The sequence below is a fragment of the Anopheles darlingi genome, chromosome 3, assembly GCF_943734745.1.
Source record: "Anopheles darlingi chromosome 3, idAnoDarlMG_H_01, whole genome shotgun sequence".
Taxonomy (NCBI): Eukaryota; Metazoa; Arthropoda; class Insecta; order Diptera; family Culicidae; genus Anopheles; species Anopheles darlingi.
In genome coordinates this window covers 62067042-62092041 of record NC_064875.1, presented here as the reverse complement: position 1 = coordinate 62092041, position 25000 = coordinate 62067042, and the positions used below count along the sequence as shown (strand labels likewise).

The window sequence follows — 25000 nt, the reverse complement described above, 5'->3', positions numbered from 1 at the left end:
TCTGGAGTGCGCGCGCGCGCGCGCGATAGAATCGCTCTACATTTTCTCTTTCTTCTAGCCCCGCGCGGTCCAGCAGCCTAGTCGAAGTGGACACTAAACACGCTGCTGCATCGCCACGGTGTTTGCAACCAAAAACCGGATCAAACTTGGTCCTCGATTCATGCTGCGGCAGCAGCAGCATAAACAGGAATGAGGACTGGACGTCCTATTTGTGGGTCAAAGTCTGGGGAGCCGGCTATAGAGATGCACCACCGGGAAGCGACCTATTTCTGCGTCGATATCATCATCTTCTATCCTCTGTCAAGGTGTGTGTGTGAGAGAGAGAGGCCCAATAGTCGAATAGTCAGACGAGCGTTACAAGAGCTGATGGCTTATTTAGGTCCGTTGCATTGCTAATTGATCGATTTCGTTCATCGAATGCGAACTGAAGACGAGTCTCAGCAACCGTTGCGCCCATCCGCGTGAGGTCCATTCCGCTACGCGCAACCCTCCAGCAGAACTGGAACTCCAAACTCAGCTCCTCAACACGAAAATCATGTAATGTGCGACATGAAGCAATGCGATCCGCGATTTCAGCGCCAAACACGCGCTGCGTCGATCTAGTTATAGACAGTTGCCATCCGAGGTGGCGGTGGCATCGGCGGCGGCGGCGGCGGTGGTTGTTCTGACACGGATTGGCATTCGGAGGGAGCACTCTTCGTTGCCAAGGTTTTTTTGTACATCAACAGTTTCCAAGCAACATCCCCTGTGTACTGTGGCTTATCTGCACGCTGCAAACGCTGCACTGGCGAGGAAAGGAAAGACCCGGCCACATTGGGTTGGGACGGGACTGTTGCAATGGACGATGGAGCCGCCCCACAAAACCCAGAGTCGCGGCTACACGCCACAACCAGTCATTGATGATTGTTCGCCCTGCGTTCGCTTGTGGCTAATGATTGACCAGTCTCCCATGTCTGTGTGTGGTTCATATTCTAGTGTCTGTGTGTGTATGTTTTGTAGTAGTGTACGTGTTTTAGTCGTTTTAGTACAACGGCTAGTGAACGTGCGCCATGTTCGGCTTAGGAAATGGTAGTTGTTGGAAGGGTTTCAGCAACCGCTTCGACCGGTGACTATAGCCTTTTGGCCAACCAACCCTCCCCTCCCCTTCCACGCAGCCACCCCTGCGTGTCCAGTAACAGCAAACGTTCAGCATTTGCTAATGGCTTCGCGATCGATCGATCGCGCGTAGAACGAACGAGTAGTTAGAGTCGAAAGGAAATCGCCGAACGATCCACCAACGCAACGAACGGAGTCGCAAGCAAAGGGGTGGACAGGAAAGAAGGGAGGCCCGAGACCGAGACCCAACAAACCACTAACTGGTGCTGGTGCTGCCGGACCGCCCGGTCCATGGCATGGCGACGACGACAACAAGCGGCGATCGAAGCTTGCTGATCGGAGTGGTCGAAGAAGTGAATACGGTGAACGGTCAGTCCGTCAGACAGAGCACGGTGCACGCTGGAGTCAATGCAGGCAAGCGAGATGGAGTTGAAGCCAATCCACTAGGAAGCGAGAAAGAAAGAGAGCGATGCCAGTAACCAGAGGCTAGAAGACATGAGATCATGAGGCATGAGCAGGATGGCTTGCGCTAGTGGCTTTATGGTTCGGGTACCACCACCACTCTTGGCCTTTTGAAAATGGATCGTCGCGGTCGTCGTCGTCGTCGTGGTCGTCGTTGTCGTCGTCGATCGCGTTGACTTCGGTGAGCCGTTTTCGCGAAAGGCCCCGATCGCTGGTGCTGGTGCTGCTGGTGGCCAGCCTGCACAAACCAGCACTCTTCGGTATGGCAGAAGAAAGAGAGAGAGAGAGAGAGAGAGAGAGAGCGAGAAAGAGATAAGAAGAAAAAAATGGTGGAAAAGGAACGTACGGCGGACCGAGTAAGCGAGCGAGCGAACGAACGATCACCCTCCGGAGTGCCGGAGGGGCTCGATATCGGTGGAAATACGAATTTGGAATCAGTAGTCCCCCGTCAGGCGCATAGAGTGCCGTGCCACACACCCTCAGTCACAGTCAGAGCTGCCTACGCTACTACCAGGGCGCCAGCCAGCCAGCCAGCCAGCCAGCAAGGCCACCATCAAGTCAATCGAGACAAGACCAACGGAGTGTTTGCTGGATAATCCTTTCTTTATTGGGCCGAGTGTTTAACGGAAGTTTTATTTTGCTGGTGAGTGAAATAAATCCGGGGAAAAGCTGCACAAAATTGCTCTTTTCCTCGTGTGGGAATAAGTTTTCGCAAAGCAAGATCCCCCTAATGGGTGTATAAAAGACACTACAAACGTGGAATGTATCCTTGACACCGTATCCTGCTACGTGTGTATGTGTGCGTGATAGTGTGCGAGAGTGACCCGTCCAGGTGAAACGCAGTAACCGTATATCGACGAAAAAAGTTGCAAAAAATAAAGAAAATTCGTAAAGTAATAGCAGCTCGAACAGAGTGGTGAAGGACTGTAGGACTACTGTGTATGTGTGTATGTGTGTAATGTTGTAAAAAGTAACCAACATTTTGTAGTAGCCATAAACACGAAATTGCCATGGTTACAATAGCGAAAAACCTTCGTTTCGGTTTCTAATTCGGAGAAGCAAGCTGTTGCTCGCTAAAAACCGACACAAAAGACTTCAACGAGCGCACGGCACAGGAACTTTTCACGCAGTTGTTCACCGTTTTAGCTTTCTTTGGGTTCTACATTTGTGTCCACCGAAATTCCAATCGAAATCCAACGTTTAGTCGTAAAAGAAAAGTGTCCGCTTTTTTATCTTACCCCACCCTTTCCCTAACTGTCCCTTTTTGCAGCAATTTTCACAGTAACAGTAGAATAGAAAAACGAAAAAAAAAAACAGAGAGTGAAGCGCAAACGAGAAGCGAGAGTGAAGTGATTTCGGTTCCTAGAGTGTCCCCCGGAGCGACGACGATTTGGTTCCCGGCCACTGAGGATTAAGACACATTTCCACCGCAAAAATGGTACGTAGCGCTTAGATTGTTTGCAGCATTTTTTATCTCAACTACAGCAAACCTAGTAATGGAGATGATTGGACGGGTAAGGGGTTGACGGACAGCATCGAAGCACTTCGTGTTCATGGCACATTTCAAGGCTACCTCGTAAAGATCATGATCTCGCGCGCTAATGATCCGTTACTGATCCGTGCCCGACGCCATGACTTCCTCATTATGGGCAATTGGTATTCGGGCCTCGGCCAACCGCCTCAACCGCCAGTCATGGAGCACACCGACCTTATCAGGACCTCTCGATTAACGTATTCAAAGACGAGAAGAAGCATAACGCGTTTGCCCTTTTCTGTCCGGTGACATTTGCAACTGTAAATCACCGAAAAACGACGCAAAGCGCAAGGATCAGAGCCCGGTAACAGTGAGCCCGCGTGGTGGCCAAAGGCGCGACGTCGCGTCGCGGCAATCCTTCAACCTTGACGACACCGATCAAGCCCCATGAACAGTATGCGCACGCGCTCCGAGCGCTCTCCGTGAAAACCGAAAGCCACTCGAACGACGAGAGGCTGAGAATGGACCGAACACTACTGGACCTCTCACCGCGTTCTCCACCGTTCCACTACGGATTCCGTCCGTTGTTGAAGGGACGGCGAACCGCAAAGCAAAAAAAAGAACAGGCCACAAAAACTCCGATTTCGATTCTCATAATCTCCATGGCACCGGTTTTGGAACGGTTTTTGTGACTTTTTTTTTGTCGCCTCCCCGCCTACTGCCGTTGTCTTCGTCTTCGCTTGCTTCTTGCAAGGGTTGCTTCGGTTCGGATCGTTTCGTCGATGCCGCTGAACAACCACAACGCGCGCGCACGATATTGGAATGGTTGCGACGACCAAACGAACGGCACCGAGCGTGGCAGTAATTAATGCAAGGTTGCAAAAAGGCCTGAGTGTTGAGGCCACCTGGCGCAGGGGTCGGTGAGGTATCGAGAACGGAATCAAGAGAGGGACGAGGAGGTTGGTTGGTTAGTGTTATACCGTGCGATATACACACACGCACGCACACACGCACGCGACCGGCTTCAGATCGTGGCGCTTCGTCAAACGTGGGTCAATGGAATGCTTGGTTGGAGAAGCTCATCAGCTTCACTGTCCTCAGACCCGAGATTGACCCAAAAGGGCCTGATCTGAACCAGCATGGAGCTCTCCAGAAACCCAACCGAAAAAAAACCTCAACAGTTGCCACCAATTTTCTCTTCAAAATTAGTAACCGCTTCGATCGTCGATCGTTGCTGGGTTATGTTGTTGGCCGGTCATTCAAAGAGACGCCAATGAAGACGCCTCAAGCTGACACCACGCATAAGTATGCAAATTTATGCTGCCGTACCGTGCCGTGTGTGTGTGCGACCGCCACGACCCAGTAATGACCGCGATGACGACAACGACAGCGTCAGTGACGCGTCCTTCGCGCTTCAAAACTCGTCTGTCAACAGACGCGACACCGCACGACTGCTGTTGCTCGCTCTTGGGGGGGTATTGCTTCTTGTTCTTCTCTTCTTTCCCCTTTGGGATTCCAGGATATAGTATACCACCGATACCTGCGCGGACCAATTGGCTCCGATATAATTATGGATTCCGTTTGTTCTGTGACTGACAAACAATTCTATCCTCTGAGACACACACATACAGGGAACAGGTCAACTGCTGCCGCTGTTCGACTACCAATTTCGTTGCTTCTTTCGTGGCCAACGTGAAGAGAACGACGTGATTGTGTTGTGTGGTACGCGTGGCCACTTTGTCACCGTTATATGCACTGTGGCACCGTTTCGTGCATGCGAACTGTACTGTTAACTCTCTATCGCTCTCTCTCTCTCTCTCTCTCTCTCTCTCTTTGGTTCTCTGGTTTGAGCCACTCTTTCTGTGTGGCCACCATCATCTCCTCCTCCTTTAGCTCGGCCAGGGGATTGCGATTTTCCATGCTGCTCAATTAGCCAACCAAACCGCGAGCCTCTTGAAGGTCTTGCAGGGCGTCGTCGTGGTCGTGGTCGCGGTGTGCGCGTGGCCATCGAAACATCGAGACCTGAACAGCTCAATTGTACTGACGGAGAGCCCTCAGTTGAGGTGCATTTGGGGCATACCGACCGTTGGTCAAACTGTTCTGTTGTGGTAACGATGATGCCACTAACACGCTCACGCTAGAACTGCTTACAGTACAGTTGCTCGCTCTCTCTCTCTCTCTCTCTCTCTCGCTAGATAATTGCAGTTAATGCTTTACGGGCACGCTAATAGCAACCAACTAAGGGGTCTACGGATCGTTCTGCGGCTGCAATCATGCACCGCCGGCGATGATGATGATGATGCGTTAATCATAAGTACCGTTTTGAAGCAGTTAAACGCCGGTTTCGCTCGAATGTCAAGGCCCGACCGACCAACAGGCGGTGGTCAAATAGGGAGGGCGGCACCACCACGGTTGTCACTCGATCGATGGACGGCCTTAACGTGCAGAATGCATTTAAGCCCAAACCGGCTCCTTTAAACTAAATAAAGAAAAACATCTTAACTGAGCAACTAATCTGACTCCCACGAAACGCATAAAAGCTCCGGACTCTTAATAGACTTGCCATTTTGTCTGCTAATCCGGCGCTTAACGGCAACCCAAAAGTGGTGATTGTAAAACAATCCCCAATTCACGCGCGCCCCCGACGCTCGTAACCGCCTCTCCCCTTCTAAGGCCATTTCTAATGGCTGAGAACTGCGCAACAAGGCAAACAGCAGCAGCAGCAGCAGCAGCAGCAACAGCCACTGCAGCAACCCTCTCCGGAGACCGGATGTAATGGAGGGCAAATCAGTGGATTGTGGCCTTTATCTTAAAGGGGGGTGCTTTTGAGTTCCCAAGTCGAGCCAATGGGGGGAGGGGAGCCTTTCCCAAAATGCTAATGCCACCAAATTCCAACCCTCCTCAAAAGACACAATGTGTACGCAGAATGCAATTCAGCTGCTGTTGCTGTTGCTATCATTTTTCAAATTGATCTCACAAAAGGAAGGGAAGGGAAGTTTTCGGAATGGGTTTTCTCACCATCACCCATCCCTCCTCCTTGGGACTTGGGGTACTACCACGATTGTTTGCGAGTGCAATTTGCAAAACGAAAAAGGCGTCCAAGAAAAGGGAAGAGAATAAAACCGGATCTCCCCCCACTAGAGAGGCGAGTGAACGAAGGTTGACCTTGGTGAAAACGAGATTAAACTGCGAGACACAATCTCCACTCCACTCCGAGCGGGGAAATGTACCGATCGATCGAGCGTGGAAATGCACAAGAAAGCCATTAACACACCAGCTTCACACCAGCAGCAGCAGCAGCAGCAGCAGGAAAAAGTAGCAACCAAAACCGAACCGAACCGAACCGAACGGAACCAACCTGATCCAATCCTCCGGCCCTTCGCTAAAGGTCACACGAGGCTGGGTGAAAACGAAAGGCAAATCGGTGGTGGCCACCTGACGATCTTCGATTGATCTCGATCTCAGAGAGCAACCCCCCGGGATGGGGGAAGCGTTTTTCTCGCAGCCTCACAGCCGTGGTCGTCGAACTGAAAGAGAAAGTAAAAGCGACTCCCGGTGGTGGGCACTGGTGGGCACTTCGGCATCCGACCGACCGCCACGCTGGCCACCCGATTATTTATTTATTTACGAGTTTTGTTTTCTCTTTCGGCGTGCTGCTGCCGGTTGCCGCCGACGGTTGGGTCTGGAGTTGATTTGTCGTCGCACAAGGGGGACAAGGGGCACAAAACAAGCACACGTTGTACCAACCGTTTATTACCACCCCCGCGGGGCCGTGGACTCCCTTCTCTGTCCCGAAAAAACGGCAAACCAAACCGAACGCCACAGTCTTTGTTGACTCGCGGTACGCAGTTCCGTTCCCGAGCCCGAGAGTGTGCGCCGCCATTTTTCTCTTCTTCCGTTGTTGCAAATTTCCATTCTGCCGCCGCCGCCGCCGGTTTCTATTTGCCAGACGCCCACAGCCTCCAAAACGGGGTAGGAGGGATGGCTTGCAGTCCGCAGTTGAAGCGAAACTTGAAGCGATTGCCGAGTCATGACAACCGGCGCGCGTTGATCATGATGATTATTATGATGATGATGATGATGATCGTGATGATTGGGTGTTTATGTTTTGTTTTCCACGTGCCTTCCGTGCCTTCTGTGCCTTCCGTGCGTTCTCTAAGGTCCGTCTTGGTGGTGATGATGAGGCTCGTTTGTTGATTTTAGCGCCCCTTTGCGCGCTCAGCCTCTTCTTGGTCACACTTTCTTCTACTTTCCTCGTGATGATGGCTGGCTGTGGTGTGGTGTGGTGAATGCTTGCCTGCATGAATAGCATTTTTGCATTTCGAAAGCTCTGCCCCCTTCCCCCTCCCCACCAAGCATCCTCCTCCGCTTTGTAAACCGAGCGCATCTGCTACGCTTTTCCGATTCCGGGATTGGATCATGCTTTCGGCATGAAATGCATCAATGCCAGCACCGAGATCACAGTCTGGCGTCTCCGATTTCCATTTTCTAATTGTGTATGTGTGCACCAGGATGCTTGGAATGTTGGAATGGTTCGATACCAGACCTTACGCTAAGACACTCGAAACGAGCGAGTTGCTCGCTGCATGAGCGCTTGCCCAGCTCTGGTCGCGGCTGCTCTTGCGAAAGCAATCAAATGGTGGTGAAACCACGACTTCTGAGCCGTCTCTCCAGTAGAGCATAAGGCGCAGAATGGAACCCCAAGAATGTTTGGTGACGAGAAGGTAGCCACCTGCCCTATTAGTGCTCGCTGGCAACCAGCACTCGCCAACTCAATCTCGATCTCGATCACGACGACGACGACGACGACGACGACGAAGCGATCTCGCGACGTGGCATGGTGTGGTCTGTAGACCGCGAACGCGATTGACGTACGTGCGTCACCGGAGGATAATGGAGCTAGCCCCCCAAATGCCCGTGGTCCTGCCAGCACACGCTAATGACCACGACCGTACTCACGTCTTTGTCGTCGTCGTTGTCGTTGTCGTTGGTGTGCATGACGTGCGCCCGCGTGGTGGTGGAAAGTGAAACCGCGCGCGGTGCTTTTGTGAAAAGTGAAACAGCTCGAGCTTCCTTCTCCCCCAAAAGTGACTCGCCAAGAAAAAAAGAGAAAAGCCCACAACGCGATGGCCATCAGATCGCGAACGCGATCAGACAAAACTAGGTTTCGGGACCGTACGACCGTTGACTAGCAAAAGGGTGGATTTGGTGGAACTAGTAGTACTTCAGGGGGGTGTAAAGGGGTGTTATGCTTACCCTTCGAGGGTTTCGATTTCGGGGGAAGGGGGTGTAGCGCCGTGGCCAGCGATCTACGTGCCCCTAGTGTTCGGGGTGCTAATTTAACAATAGAGCACGAACGACCACCACCCCAAACACACACACACACAGGCCGAGCGTTGAGGGTAATAATTCATTTGTTTATTGTATGGCTGCGGCCTTAAGGCGCCAGCGAGCCAGCTTCTTGGGGCCCGCAACCTCTTGGCCAACACCATTCTCACTCGGGACACCACCTCCACACCACCGCAGCCCGCCCGATGTCCATCATAAATGCTTGACCTCGACGGACCCGTCCGTCCATGCGTGTGATCGAGCGATCGTGGTTTCAACTCGATGGCTAGCTCGCTGGCTGGCTGGTTGGTGGATGCTGTTCGACAGCATATCTCACGAGTAAGCGAACGATCGTATCGCGCACCGTCCTGCTGTACGCTCGACGGGACTGCAGTCACTGGCTGCTGTGGTCGGTGTCCCCTTGGCGCTGAGTTCCCCTCCCTCCCCCTCCCCGGGCTAATTGGACAATTTGAATACAACGCAAACAAGAAGGCGCCAGTCGAAGGATTGTTATCTCACCAGCCCACCGCCAGCTACGACTACGACGACCATTGATCACTTGCTCGTCGTCATCGTGATTGCTGTCGCATCTCTTATCGCACACACACACATACGGGCGCGATGCGCAATGCGATCGTGATCATGTGTGCGCGATGTACGCCTCTTACGTTCAACTCACACGATGTGGCGACACATCTGCTGCTGCTGCTGCTGCTGCTACTGCTGCCGAAAATGGTTAGCGCTTGCCTGTACGTGTGTCTGTGTGTGTGTGTGTGTGGAGCTACTTCTGCATCGCGAAACCATTCCGGCGTGTGTGCGCGCTGGCGCGATCGCTCACTCGCTCGCTCGCGATCCGTTACATAATTTTCTTCAAAAGAAAATAGCACTCGAGCTCACGAGCTCTGCGCGCACCAACGCTGGCCTACATGCCACCCCTTTTGCCCTCCTCTCTCAGTGTGTGTGTGTGCGGAGGAGACAGACATGTGTCGCTGGTTTGCGTCTCCTAACGAGAAACCAACAAAACGCGCGGCGCAGCAAAAACCACACGCCACACACTTCGACACTCGGATGATGGACTTTTGCGTAAGTTGCCATCCCGGGCTGGCTAGCTGGCAACCAGGCTGGCTGGTTGTGAACGAATGAGCGTTATGCGGGCGATCACACGCTTTAGAGCTCCTCCTGACAAAAAAAAACAAACCCGCAGCGGCAGCAGCAGCAGCAGTTGGTTGAGATGGATGGAATCACTTAGTGAGCGTTTTACGGCGCGTCGAAGCACAAATGGCTCTGCTGTAAGCTCTCTCGTCGTCCCACTACAAACTAAACAAATCACCATTTCACTCGATCGACGATCGACTGTTGATGCTTCAAGGTGGAAATGATTTGCTTCCAATTTTCACCCCAAATTAACCACCACCAGCACCCAGCCAACCGACACATTCGACCCACTTTTCACGGTTGTGTGCCGAGTAGCAGCTGCTGCTGCAGCATTTCCCTTTTGCGCTCTCGAGGAGACGACTCATGCATCGTTCGTTCGATCGATCCACCGTCTAACGAGCCACATTGCCACAGTCACAGACGAAGGCGTGAAGGCGTAGAAGTGGCGTTTCGATTTCATTTTCTTACTCGTGGACCCCGCCAGCCGAGAAGCACTGTAGCAATCAGAACTGGGAGGCTGGGGCATCGAATCGAAAAGGAAATTTATACGATCACCACCACCAGCAGTAGACGAATGCGATCTGCGAACGGGAACGGCAATGTTTCGCTTTCTTGCAGCAGCAGCAGCAGTAGAAAGGAAAGTCGCAAGAAAGTCTTTTGGAAAAGATCGATCAAATTACAGTAATGAGCGTTTCGCGCACTCACTACAAGCGGGATGATGATCAAGTGCTGATCACAGTCATCACGTGAAAACATGATCATGAGTCACGGCTGCACACGGCTCTGACTGCAACTCGCTCGGGACTCGCTGTTTGCTGTTCTGTTTGTTTTGTTTGCCACAACCAGCAACTCCGCAACCACACTAATCGATGCCTAATAGAGTTTGGCGTTCTCTGTTGTTACGATCCTCGTGGAAGGTTTCCTGTTCCGTTTGTTTGCTTGCTCGCCAAAAAAACCCAACAACCAACGTGGTGGTTGGTGGCGACGAGGACAAGAGCCAATGCGCACTAGCCTAGCCGACTATGCAAATATGCTTTATCGATGTTTGTAAACATTAGCGTTCACGAACGGCGAACCATCGGTACCACCACCCGGCTGAAGGCATTGGCAACGCGACACGCAGTCGTGCGATCGCGACAACCGGAATCGATCGGTGGCTAGCAAACTGCCATTACAAGAGGCAGAGCGGAAGGGGGGGTCGGCAGAAGAAGCGTGTGGTGAAGGGAGCCCGGAAAATGTCAACCGGTTCGCTCGGTTCATCCTCGAAATTTGAGGTGGATAAACAGGTTTTTGGCACGAGCACAGCTCCGACTGCTGCTGCTGCTCATCCTCATCCGACCACCGATGGAGGCGATCCGCTCGATTGAGCGGCGAGGTTGTTCCGATGGACGGACGGATGGACGGATGGACAGATTGTTGTTGAACTACGATGATAAAGCTACGGTCGTGTGCGCGTTGGTGGCTCGAGAAAAAAAACACTTCACTTTACTCGTCCAATTCGCTTCCGATTAACGGAAGACTTCAACGAAGTGACGAACCCACCATACGCAGTCTGGCGCGGTTTCATTTCCTGTCCGAACACTTCGGGGCACCTCGTGGCTGTTGTTGTTGCTGCTGCTGTCGTCGGCACACAACCTCGCGCTGACCCTGTTGACCTGTCCTTGAGCAGCGCACCAGCGAGACGTCGCGAACTACTCGCCTTTCGTTCGTTCTCGCTCATGGCAAGATCATGGCGAAAGTGGCGTCGTTACCCACGCTCCACGCGTCAATCAAACCAGGAACCAACGAGCACGATCCACTTCCGACATTCGATGCTCTCTGCTCCAGCTGCCTTTATGTATGAAACGATCCGGAGGAGACAGACATACAGACAGACAGACGGAGGAACCAGATCTTGGAACTGGCCTGGATATTGCAGCATTGCCTGCATCTTTCTACGCCTTCAAAAAGGCTGGCTACAATCGCAAGACTCGAGGAAGGCGCGCACGGGCACGTTTTGATCCTGTTGCACTCATTAGAGATCACATTCAGCTTCACCTAGACACGAGCCCAGAGCGCGTGTGTGTGTGTGTAAATGATGTTGCAATTAATAATACCGCTGGCCCGTGGCTGGTTATTTTGCCAACCAAACTGGTTTCAAGACGTCGTCGAGACACGCAGGCAGACAGAGAGAGAGAGAGAGATTGCACAAAAGGGTGAGCGAGTAAATGATCCCCAACAAAAGGTTGTCTTGGGGTGGCGCTCAAGGTGCGAGCTTTGCGAGTGGGCCTTTGACTAGGCGTCTAGAGGGTCTGATTGAGAGGGTTTCGCGCGCCCAGACGGGTTTACATTCTTCGGTCGCATGTTCCGCGGACGCGGAAGAGCCCCGTACCCGGAGCATTCAATTTTCGCGCACAATTGTGTGCCAGCCAGGTCGGGCACACCGGTCTGGAGAAAGAATTGCGAAGCCAAACAGACAGAGGCTCCGCTAGTTCCGCTTTTTCCTCGCTTCCCATTGTTTGTTGATCGTTTGTTGGTTCAACTAAATGGAATTCCCTCCTCCCGGAGAGTGCCGCAGCGCGCTTTTTATTGATTTAATTCCATTTTACTAATTAACTTCTCTTCTTTTTCCATTTTTCCTCCTTCCAGGTAAGCTTCCAGTTCCCAGACACTAAAGAGCGAGCGCGTGTTCGTATTTGTGGTCTAACAAATGACCTCTTCAGGTAATATTAATTTTCCACCAAATAACTCCTGCAGCCGACTTCGAATCCACCTTTTCTCCGTGACGCTCGACTGGGACTATGAAGTGTATTATACTAAATAGATGCCATTTGTGGGGAATATTTGGAGCGGAAACTCTCAGCTCAGGGCTCAGGCAGCAAAATGAATTGGTTTCCATCTTTTCCCGGTCCCAGTTTGGGTTCAAAACGCGATCAGCGGCGATCACCAAATTAGGAGAAACACATAAAACACACCTTCACATTCACAAGTCGGCCTTGCACGCGACAATGGCCTCAAGGAACAATGTTGCCCCGCTGGCCACGGAAATGTGTTTTCGTGTGATCGAAAGCGACTCAGCAACGCGATCGATTGATCGAGGCGGACTAGAAGCCTGCCTTAGTAGTGAGAGCAGTATAGCGCTCGTTTGTTAGTTTATATGCTACAGCAGCAGCAGCAACAGTGAACGATTGCTTTCGCCAATATGTTTGCCTTCTGGCATATTAATTCCCGAGATTTGATCGTCTCTATCGCGATCGCTAGATACCCCGTAGCCCTGCGATCGGCACTAGAATCGAATGGTTATCGCCACTTTACAGATCACCATTTGGGTTTGGCCTTTTCGAAAGGAAGCGATCACGGCGATCACACTCACACAAACCATACCCCGCCACCATCGGTCGGTCGGTTGGTCGGTCCTGTTGTGCGGCTTCCTGGATCTCCATATTTCGTTCCCACGATCAGCGGGATCAGCGGGTCCAGGAGGAACCGGAAGTGAATTCGATACCGGTTATGTACTCGATCGTATCGCACTCGCACCGCTCGCTACCAGTTTGATTTATGCTGTCCAAGCTGTCCAGCTTGCCAGTGGGTCCTCCTCGGACCTCGGACCAAATTCAGCGTCACCGGAGCGAGCTACCGGACGATGACGGCATCTCGATCAGCCGGGCAGCTGCTCCAGTGGAGGATCATCGATCATAAGGCACTGGAATTGTGCGAAACATGCAACGTAGTTTCTGCGCACAAAACATCTAATTTCCATTCCGCGTTGAGCATCTGACTCATTCCATGGGAAACTTTGGAGACATCAGTCCGGAGATTTTGAACCATTTATCATTGACCGTGGTGCCGGGCAGATACGCAACAACAACAACAACAAAAAAACTGTACCAACCGTCCAGACCGTCCTCGAACAGGATGCTTTAATGCCGCGTTTTTTTTTTTTTGTCAAGTTTTGCACACCTGCGATCGCTCGAATCCAAACACACACACACACAAAACAGCTGGCCCCAAAAATGAGAGGCGCATTAATCGATCATAAATCATGCCGGCATCTCTGGACACCGAACCGAAAGGCGGTTTCGTTTCTTCCTCGTTTTGTTTCGGCTTTCGGCTTTTCTGTTTTGCGTTGTAATCATTCCCGGTCCGGTCCGGCCGGCCGGCCAGCGGCGGTTACGCAATGGAACGGAAGGAAAACGAAATGAATGGAAAACCACGGTGGCCACGCACACACACACATCAGGATCGCTGCCAGTCTCGAGAGGCAGCGCGTGAAGCGCGTCGTCGTCGTTCGATTGATCGCTCGACAGCACCTCGATCGAGGTGTGTGCGTATGTCACTTTCGATTTCCGTCGCACCGTCGCAGGTGACAATTTTTCCAGCAAACAATCGGCCCCAGTGGCAGCCGAGGAAGTGAAGTGACGTCGAGTACTTCGTTGACGTTGATCCGGTCCGGGGGTCCGAGGCAGAGGCAGAGAGGTTGACAGTTCGAGAAGCGAGATCGAGAAATCGATGTCATTGAAACCGACCACTGGCGCGGCTTCTCTTTCTCTCTCTCTCTCCTCCTTCTCTGGGGTCTCTTTCGCTCTCTCGTCGACCACTAACTGGCCAGGTACCATGGAACGTGTGAATATTTCGCTACTCGTTACTCGCCGTAGCATACAAATTCAACACCGTACACCGTTGGTGTTTGACACCGATGGCACGTCCTCCTATGCTATGCTTGTATGCTGCGTGTCTTTGGCTGGGGGGGGATCAGACGCCACGACGCAGGCACGAGGCTGGCCTGGTGCATAATTAACTTTCCCAAACCTAAGCCCGGCGTCCAATGACCGATCGGAGCTTTGCTGCTGCCGTTTGTCCGTTTTGTTGTTGTGGAAGCAGCACCGTGCAAGGTGCTGTTCGGTGTCCGGTTTCTGTAGGAGTTTCGAGCTTGCCAGCAAAGCTCTCTGGAGACCACTCGTAGAGGATTCTCCGTTTTTTTTTTCGAAATCACTTCGATGTTTTCGGTTTTCCCATTCCAGTTCGAGGTACAAGCAACCCCAGACTGATTGTCGTGACCTCCAGTAATCTGTGAGCACCACGCCGATGCCCCTAGGTGCCCCTAGAGGTCGCCGGATCATCCTTCCAATTACCAACCACAACGGATTTTTTTTTTGGCTAAAGCGTGAATTCAACTGCAATGCTATCTACTTTTGGCTAACGAGCTGCAGCCAACAAGCAACAGGCAACAGTTAGCGTGCATCAGGCGCTAAAAAGGTGAGAAATGGTTTTCGCTTCGAGCACTCCCCCTCCGAGCTCTACCTTCCACCGGAAGATTGTGGAAGTGAAATCGTGGTGTGGCTCGCGGACACGCTCCCACAATACCGCATCATTAAAGATAAAGACTCCCCCCAGACCACCAGACGAAAGGTCATAAGGTGGAGTGCACTTTGCGCTCACACGCCGCCGGTTCTCACGCGACTTCCGGCCCCCCAAGACAAACCCTTATTTGCTGCCAGACAACCTGGGGATATGGGAAGCAACGTGGCAACGTGAGGGAGAGAAGGTCATCCCTTTACCGCGCGCGACCAACAACAACCGGTCTTCGTAATTCACTTTCGCTTTCGCATCCCTTCAATCGGCGGCGGCGGCGATCGTCGATCGTCGTTCACTCGCTGCAAGTCATCCGGGAGAAGAGAGAGAACATCCGTACATCGGGTTCGTCACTCGCTGGCTCGCTGGTCAAGTCAAGTCTTTTGTTTTCATTCTCCGTATTGCGCGCGCGCCCGCGACGCGATGTAATAAGTGACGAACCTGTCATTCCGCTTTCGGGTTCGGGCACCGTAATTAATACCTCGATCGCTGCTGCTGCTGCTGCTGCTGCTGCTGCGTAACGCAACGTAACTCCATTTTTGGGGATGCTTCGCGTGAGTGTGTGCGTGTGTGTGTGGCAAGTACCATTTTCAACCGGCTGGAACAGCACGCCATCGGGAAGGAGAGAAATCAATCAAGCCATTATGGCATCGCCGCCAGTCAGTCAGTCAGCGAGGCACCTGCCTCCCTCTCTCTTTCGGGGCCACACGCAACATGCGCCAGGAAACGCCCGTGCGAACCGTGCGGATTGCGAGAGGAGTACAGCTGCATGCATGCATTATCTGTAACTCCCCCCGTGGTTGGTACGAGATGCGGTCGCGAAACGAAAGCGAATTTTGTGTGGTCAGCCGCCACGCCAAACGTGACATGCTTTTCTTCTGCTCTTATCAAATCCATCGTCGAAAGGGTCATCGCTGCAGGGGCGCCAGATAGATAAAGCGCGCGAGAGATAGAGAGAGAGATTTCCATGCTAATCAGTTGAACCGAATTGATGGTCCAAGGGCATAGTAAAAGTCATCAGCAGCAGCGCCAGCAGCGGCGGTTCGGTTTCACCAATTGGCCGGGACTGCACGTTCGGCACGCAGCTCCACGAGGAGGTCAATGAATGCTTAATCATATGGCCAACCGGGACCGGTTTCGTCAACCGTCCGTCGACGTTGAGCCAACGACGAAATCGACGACTTTCAGCACCCAGTGCCCAAGACTGGCTGCATGGTGATTGGTTAACCAACGCACGAAACGTGCCATTAAGGTGACACTCGGACTGAAAGCGTGCAGCGAGAGAGGGACGTGGACCCATCGGTGGACTCGCTTGCGTTGCTTCACTATTTTATGATGATCGCTCTCGACTGCGAGTGCTTGCGGCTTGTTGACAGTTTGTTGTGACAAATGCTGACCAAATCGATGAAGGGACAGAGGCGGGAATATGCCTCTGAGACCGCCAGATTGAAACCTATTCCACGCTTGGTTACTCGATCTCGATCAACGATTGCGAGCTCGCAATCGATCGTCGATGAACCTTTTGCATGCTTCCTTCTACTTCTAGAGGGCCATAAGTCAATCTGTTCGCTGTCGTCGTCGTCGTGTTAGTGCTCGACTTCCTGCTTTACCTGCAGCAGTAGCAGCAGCAGCACCGCGCAAAAGGAAGTGACAAGCCGGAGTGGTCGGAGGTCCCCCTGTGGCCCTGTTCTTACCATTTTCGATTTCCGTTCTCTCCGTTCTCCAATCCTGCTGCCGGTGGCAGTGAAATGTCGTTCGCACACCGCCTCCCTTTGGGTGGTATTGCCTGGCGGTAAGACCTTGCAGTGTGCTAGCAACGGCGGTAAGCGAAAGGTCGTAGCACGAGGCCTGGGGATGCAAACCCGGCCGGACCGGGTTGGAACGATAAAAGCCTCGCCTCGCGATCGCGTCTACGTCAATGGCGGCTGGACTGGAGAGTAACAGGACCAGTTTATGGCTGGCTGGCTGGCTGCTAAAGGTGCCGGACTGTAGACTGGATCAGAAGTGAATGCTAGTGCGATCGCGGTTTGACTTTTGTGTGTAGAACAAAAGCGTAAAAGTTGTTCACGGGCGCGTGCTCGCACACACCGTCATCACACCGTCACTACTCTGTGGCTGTCAAGTGTGAAGCCCTCCCTCCACGTTAGTAAGGCTAGGAGGGCCTGCAAGTTTCACTCGCAACAACAACGCCACAGCTACGCGCGCGCGCGCCTGAAAACGGAAAACGAAATTAAGCAAAACCGAGAAGAAGCAGGGAGGTATAATAAGATTGTCAGACACACGGGCACACGGGCACACACACACAGCGAGAGAGCGAAGCGAAGAATGGAACAGTTAGTGCAATCGAGCACGGAACTGGATCACCTTGGAACCCCTCACGGTGACTGTGGTGTCCAGCTAGTACCGCGCCGTCGTGGTCCGTGTTACGGTGCACCGTAACGCCCTGCCTGACGCCCATAAACTAGCCCATACCATAATGTTCTTATTGCTCTCCTTTCCCCCGCGCCACCGGCCATTCCTGGCATTAACGATTGCCAAAATGGACCAACCGGGCATGCGTGAGGTTCATGTTAAGTTTTGAACCGGTAAGAACCGCTATGCGCGCGTACCTCACCGTGAAGTTTGTGCTCTGTATTTAAACTCAGACATCACTCAGAAGCTCGTGCACGTGGTTGTATTAGGAATTGATCGCTTCACCGGAGTCGCCTTCACGGAGTCTTTAGATCGGGTAATCGGTTTTGGCAATCCGTGCGACCAAAAAAAAAAACAAAGCACCGAGCACACTCCGAGGTTCTACTACTGGACGTGGTCTGCAATGTGGTGTACCATTTCGCAACCGCGATCACTGTCTGGCATATTAATGATCGCTAGATCGTCGCTAGAGTTGACGACGCTCGGTTGGTTGTCGCACGGCGATGACCGCATTGATTCGACCGCAAACGTCGATGCCGAACCATGTCAAGGTTCAAGCAGTTATGAAGAAGACTCGCTATGCGCCGCTGCGCTTTAAAGTGGTTATCCAGCTCATTATCCACAACGACAATTATGATTTGGTCATCACCAACAACACGACAAACACGAGACAATAACACAGTGAAACGATGTTAGTAGTAGTAGTGGTATTGGGCATCTAGACCTAGCTTTTCATCAGCTGATCTATGATTTGCATTTCCTGCTGGGCACGCTCTTTGCTCGGTCGGTACTGGGCACCGGTTTGTCCATTCTCGTCCTTCCCCTCGACCAGCGCGGACTGGTAGTAGTCTGCGGCATCCTGAGGCGTTTTGCGGTCACTAGCGCCCAGTACGTAACGCACAAGGTAGTCAATCAGATAGGTGAGATGGTGGATGAGAGCGATGGCTTTCGATTCCTGTGATAGCTCTTCCTTCGGTCCTTCCTCACTCTTTGAGGTGCCTTCCTGATCTAGCATTGGTTTTGTGGAGACCTAGAATGAATTATATAGAATCCCGCTTTATACCTTAGCCAGCGAGTCGCGCGCGAGAACTTCTTACCAACGAACACAATGCAAGGAGAAGGAGGAGCAGTAGAGGAATGCAAACCGAACCGCCACTTCGTGACATTCTGATGTGATGCTGTTCCCTATCGGAGGTCAACTAGAACTGGACACTGGACCTTCGGCCCAACGAGTACTAGTTTATGGCGTATAGCAGACTCCGGGAGATCAACTACGCGAACCAGCACCGCACAATCTGTTGCTTTTGCTCTGTTTGATCAGTTGCGCTCGGTGCCTCTGTGCCAACATTGCGCTCGCTCGTTGGCCCGGTTTGCATCAGCCGAGATCAATGTCAAGAACAAAAGCATCATCGTGGTATCACTATGTGTGTGTGACGCGTTCAAGGGGCGCTTGAGAGATCTAGAACAAGAAATACGATCCACGATCGTAGGTAAGTCAGGAATGCAGGCGTGACGAGAGAGCGTAAATTCATTTCAATCCTCCGCAACGTAAACGCGTGAAAAAAGCAAAATGACATCCGGCATACCGTGTATAATAGCCTGCTAAGGTCCACACACCACAAATCAAAAGCACACTAAGAGTGAATGTAAAAATCCAATCAAAGCAAGCCAGGCTCACGGGCCGCATTCATTGTTAAATGAGGCAGCACGAACGCAGGTTTTCGCATGTTTTTTGCACGCCATGTTCGTAATGGTAAACGATGTAATTTTGTTAACCGCGAAATGGAATCGTCATCGACACCGCTCCTTTCTTTCCTCGACGCGGTATGCAACATTGCCGTGGCCTGGCACTAGCATACTTTGTGGCACATTCCCAATGGCTAGTATTGGATAGTGCAGTAGTTGTCTATCAGTGATTGACGTGTGCGCGAGGGCAATTAATGTGTTTACTGACGCACCGAAGGGAAGAAAAAAACCCGTAATAATACACACGCTCCATTACACGCGGAGTAGTTTGTTGTAACACATCATTGCGATGTTTTCGTGGTTCCTGGCGGTGTTCCTTCCTCCCGCAAAACAGGAACCAGGTAAAAGAAAGGAAGAAACCAAACGCAAACACGGGAGTGGCGTACCGGAAACGGGTAGGGAAACGTTCTCCATGCAATTTCGTCCCGCGGCTGCCTGTTCCGAGGGCTGCTAACCTGCTCGAACGAAATCATAATTCATGCTCCAGTGAATCCGAACGCACAAACACATCCACCATCCAATCATCCTCACGAGCCTGCTTATCAGCAGCAGTCGGTCCGGCCGTCCGTTCGCGGCACTCCAGAACACTAACGACAGACACGCAGACAATGAAAGTGTGTTTCATGTCGTCCTTTGGGGTACGCATTTACGCATGACTGAACAGGGGAGTCCAAAAACGGGGAATTATGATCCACCGTAGCGCGTCACGCTGCCGCTCCTTCCAGCCTGGTACGCGGGGAATCACATTTTTCGCTTCACTGAACTCATGATTGTATAATTATCGAACGGCCCCAGAATCTGTGGGGGGGGGGGGTCCAACATTTCCGCAATTTCCGCCCCCAAGGGAGCATAAGCCACCGGACTGGAGTACCCACTGCACCATGCGGCCCTGCTAGCAGCGAACCACAATTTTCCGCTTCATTAAACACGACGGTAATCACGGCGATGGAACCGTTGTTTTCGGTGTCATGACGGCTGCCAGCTGACAGTGGCATGACCGGCACAGGAAGTGTGCGCTAGTGCGCATGTCCCTTTCTGGTGTGGCTGCTAAGCGCAGCGAACCAGCGGCGAGATAACTATTGGTAGAGAACATTGATAATTTAGTGTTTTTCCGATTGATTGCATTCCGATCCTGGCCTACCATTCGTCGATTTCGCTTATCAGTCAGACAGGATGTTCTTTTTCCTGTGATAATCGTTTCAAAATGACCACCCGGCCTGGCGCTGTCAGGTGTCTGGAGGGGTAATCAGCTGATCTGGTGGTGTGGCTTTTACGCATGACTGCACACATACACCCACGCATGTCGCACCCCCTATCTCTTGCGGACACATTTACATTTACGCTGGTGAACTGTAAAAGTAAAATAGATAACATAAAAACCCCCCTTGCGAAAAAAGAATACCACCTCCCTTGCCAGGCTGCACTCCTGCGATCGGGAAATTCTATTTTTCACGCTTCAGTGAACTCAAATCAAGTGGAAAAAAGGGTTCCAATTTTCTAATCGCCACACGGCAACGACCGTTTTCCTTTTTGAAACTTAGACTTACTCTTCGGAGAGGCCCGGAATGGTTTGGTCTAGGAGTTAAGAAGTCTCCGAAGACATTCCATGCCTCGTTGGGCAGTGGAGTCCACCCGGTGCACACACACACACACCAGCACCAGCAGCATGCTAACCTTCACGGTTGGCTGCACTCCTGGTGTCGGAAAATTCTATTGCTCACGCTTGAGCGCACAAGAGTGCCGGAAAATCGGAAAAATTAGAGCCACCCACACGCGGATTTTCCCAATAGTAATACCCAGAATCCACCCAGAAGGCCCTCGGACTCGGCATCGCATCGAAATCTTTGTGGCCGGTGAGGCGAAAGGGAAAATGCCACGAGACGGCCCCGAAAATTCGCTCCAACTGACTGCACACTCGAATCCCGGGCCCGGGTTTCCCTCGAACCCCGCCTCGGCAATTGTGTATGCGGTGGGCGTGCGCACTCCGTACCATGCCAGGTCACGGCATGGCGAAAGACAATGAATGGCGACGACGGCGATGATGATGATCGGGAGAAATTGTCAACACGACAATAGAGAGACCACCACGGGGGGTGGAAAGGGACGGGGAATGACTAGTGGGAAAGGTCCGAACCCGGACACGACGACCGGTAGCTGCGCCCCTGCCCCCTCCCCTCCCCGGTCTCAAACTGGACCCGGACATCACTTTGGATTTGGATTGGAAAGGCCCGGGGGCCGAGGTGGTCGTTATGCTTCGGAAGGTCCGCCCCACCTCCCAAGGTTCGTGGAGCCAGTGGACCGTGAATAATATGATTTCCATCGTACCAGGATGTCATAATTGGTGGCGAGCGCGCGCGCGCTTGTATGTAGGGTCACCCGGAGAGAGCCCGGAGTCCTAAGACAAAGCACAGCGCGCGTACCGCTGCTCCTCACGTGGGCGGCATAAAGTATGCGCACAAATCGTATCCGTCTATGCTCACGCTTTTTGGCAGTGTTTATGGGAGCATAGAGCACACCGTGGCATGGGACCGCAGGAGTCCTTACAGGAGGACTTCTGGTACATTAGATCCCCTTTGGGGGGTCTACCTGCTACCGGGCATTGGCACCTGGCCCTAGTGTCTCACGTTTTCTGCTCGAGTGAACATTGGAGTCCTTAATCGACGCATTAGTAGCAGCAGTAGCAGCATTAGCCACTACCGTTCTCTGCTTGTCATGTCCGTGTACTCGTGAGGAGAGGAAGGAAGTTGGTCGCGAGTTTCCACCACGCATGACTGCACAGTGGAGTCCCACGGTCACACACACACACACATACTAGTCCCTGACTGACAGTTGCTCCTGCTGCAGGATGCGCTCCTGGTAGTGGGAAAATCACATTTTTACGCTTGATTGAACAGCGCCAACCGCTGATGGGAATGTTAATTGAGCTGTCAGCAACGTCTGACACGGGGTCACGGGGGGGGGGGGGGGGGGTTCGTCTTCGCACTTCGAGGGGGAGGTCAAGATGTCCTGATTCTCAGACTTCTTCTTTCTTCCGTCATTGGGTTGGGTACTGCTGCTACCTTCCCGGTCACATGCTGTACGGGTGAAAGCAAACGTTTGTTTTCGCTCGAGTGCACACGGCGGGATGTTGACAGTTGGTGACAGGCATAGCAACCCATAGCCGTGACCGGTACCAGACATTATCGCAGGATGCCTGCCTGTGCGCATGCGCCGTCGCGCTGTCTCAGCTAAAACACCACAGCAACGGTAGCGGTAGCAATAGCAACAGCGACGAGACGGCTGCTGCGATTACCGTAGGTCAGTGATTGCCGCTGAGAGAGTGGGGACGCATATCTCGAGGAAAGGAGGGAGGGGGGGAGGGTAAGGGGGATGCACGGGAGCAACTTTCACCCGTGTACTCTGTGTGTGTGTGTGCGACGCTATCACCAGCAGGGTCTGCCGCCGCCGGCAGGGTCCGGGGTGAAACGCATTATTAAGTCACAGACCTTACGGCGGCGGCGGAACTTTCGCTTTCGTTTTCGGTTCTCGAGACGACATCGCCACCGCCACCGCCACCGCCACCGCCACCGTCGTCAGGCATATGTGGCCGGTCCGATAACGAGACCGAACCGACCGGGGCGGCACCGTTGTTGTAATGTAATGCCCGCTTCGTCTTCGAAACAATGATTTATTATAAATTCATGCAACCATTTGCATTGCCCGTAGGCCCTTTAAGTGGCGCTTCGGGATAGCGGTGATAGTGGTGGTTTGTAGCCGGTGGTGCCACTACTGGTTTCGTTCACTGGCCAGTGCGGGGTTTCACTTTTTTTCACGCCACACACACACACACATACCACATGGCCATGTTTCCTGTGGGACGGCGATGAGGAGTTGAAGCACCTTCTTCGTTTTGATCGATAGTAAATGGTGGACAAAGTTGGGGAGGGGGTTGAAGCGACAGAGGAGCAGAGAAGCAAGAGAGAGAGAGAGAGAGAGAGGTGAGTCGTGAGAGAATCATCAACACGCAACACTGAATGCCCAAACATGAAGATGATGATGGGTGCATACATGGAGATTGGTAGACACGGATAATGATATGCTAATAGGATAGGATAGGATGGGAGTCGTTGCGTAACATAGGATGAGTACACTTGGTAGCTGGATGCTGGTACATACTACCAGCTTGATCGTGTGGATCAGAATCTGCAAGATTCAATAAAAATGTCCTATAAATACTTCTCGAAAAACGTCGTCTTAAACCACGTTTTAGGGGAGCTAAACATAAATCATATAGATACAGACCGGAGTGGTGTTGCTGGAACATTCGCACCCTGCGTCTATCCTTGAGCTGCTTGAAGGCTTTTTTTGCTAAGCAACAGAACAAACGAGCATCACAATGCAAATGTCGCTCCAGTATTTGTCTAGTCACTTCGCACGCTAGTTACAACTAGCTGCTTAAGCAATTATCTCTCCCAGAGCTGCAAAATCAGATTGGCGCAGGAGAAAAAAAATGGCGCAGGAGTTGCAGCAACCCCGTAACGTTCACCGCCACCTGCGACTCGGAGCGATGTCGAAAGTACATCCACTGAATGCCTGAAACCAATCTGAAACTTCGCACCTTGCGGGAATGAAAAGCGTTCACATGGAGGCGATTGGCGTTGTGATTAGATAGGATTTAGAAAACGGTGTCTCAAATGGTGGTTTGTTGGTTGTGTTCGCGCGCGAATCATTTCACGTTTCCCTCTCACCACATTTCGTATTGTTTGATAATGAAGTCTCTGGGCACGTCTCTGCGCTTTGGACAGCCATTTTTTGTTTTGTTACATCGGAGTTATATTTTTAGAGCCATAGATATGCATCGCAAAAAGTGTGTTCTGTCAAGTTCTTCTACAACTGGGCCAGCTGTTACGTTACAGAACATTCGAAATATTCGCAGATTCCTAGATCGATCATAGTAAGCTATTCAAATTATTTCAAACATCTGCCTTCGCCAGATGTTCAGCAAATGGCTACTGTGCCTAGTGCCTTCTACTACAAAATGCTTGCTGCGTCGTTCACTTTGCAGCTGCAGCGACAGCTGGCCACTGCCTGCTACTATCACCTTCCCAGCGCGACTGACAGTTCGGCTGGCACGTTCGATTGCGGTCAAGTACGCGCGCGCGCGCGCCTAGAGACCACCGAGACCTTACGTCAGCCTCAAACGTTGGCACTCTTTCGTCGTCCTAATCCTCGCTTTTCGGTGACCAAAGCCACCAGTGGCACCTGTCGAGTGCCAAAAAAGTTCAGAAGCTTCACACTCTTCAACCCTCTACTCAGCTGCTAATGGGGGTAGACCGCACATTTGGAAAAGGTCTCGCGGAATCTTCCCCCCACCTCGGACCGGTTCGGTGGTTTGCCAGTTTGCCGGACGATTGATGATGATCGTCCAGCCAGCCGTGGGGACGAGGATAAAATGTTAAGACGACACAGCGGCGGACCACAGCACAGCAGTACCGATAAGCACACCGCCGCGTAAGCCACCGTAGTGAGGTCGCGTACAGCTGCCGGAGAGCGTTTTGTTCGTTTTTCGTTTCTGAAACACTGAAGACACGCTAATGGATCGTTATTACCACCTCGACATTTCGAGCGTTTAGAGTGTCATCCGCGGCATTAGAGGCACGACATTTGATGCGCGGCATTCTGCTGGTTCTGAAGAAGCGGCAGTTATGATGCTGGAAAAGGTTTCCCCCGGGCCGTCGACGATATCGGCGTTGTCGAAATGTCACAGTCGCGGGTGGAAGCACCGTTCCGGTCTTTGGTAGAAGGAATTACGGCCAAGATTAGCAGCCAAGCGAATATTCCATCTATTCATCATTCATCCGGCTCTGGACGACATTTTTGCACGAACCGGTTCCAAGCGCGTTCCAACACTCCCACATATGGTTCTCGCATGGTTCTCGACCGGGACCGGGGGGGGGGGGGGGGAGAGAGGTGAAGATCACTATCATACCCTCGCTTCAACCCCCGCCGCACAGGAGT

General features: G+C 52.3%; 2 protein-coding genes across 2 annotated transcripts in view; one reads left to right on the top strand and one right to left on the bottom strand.

The window, feature by feature from the left end:
- Nucleotides 1-1970: 1970 nt before the first annotated feature.
- Nucleotides 1971-25000, top strand: part of LOC125958041 (uncharacterized) — a 28447-nt gene continuing 5417 nt past the window's right edge. Inside the window, exons 1-2 of the mRNA XM_049691140.1 lie at nucleotides 1971-2200; nucleotides 2828-2995. Of these exons, the coding sequence (XP_049547097.1) occupies nucleotides 2993-2995 (3 nt within the window). The 5' untranslated portion in view covers nucleotides 1971-2200; nucleotides 2828-2992. The remainder of the gene's footprint in view (nucleotides 2201-2827; nucleotides 2996-25000) is intronic.
- On the bottom strand, nucleotides 17940-18507 carry LOC125958068 (uncharacterized). Its single transcript, XM_049691191.1, has 2 exons — nucleotides 18355-18507; nucleotides 17940-18287 (listed from the first exon to the last, which is right to left on the bottom strand). The coding sequence occupies exons 1-2, from the start codon at nucleotides 18421-18423 to the stop codon at nucleotides 17982-17984; spliced, it is 375 nt and encodes a 124-aa protein (XP_049547148.1). The 5' UTR covers nucleotides 18424-18507; the 3' UTR covers nucleotides 17940-17981.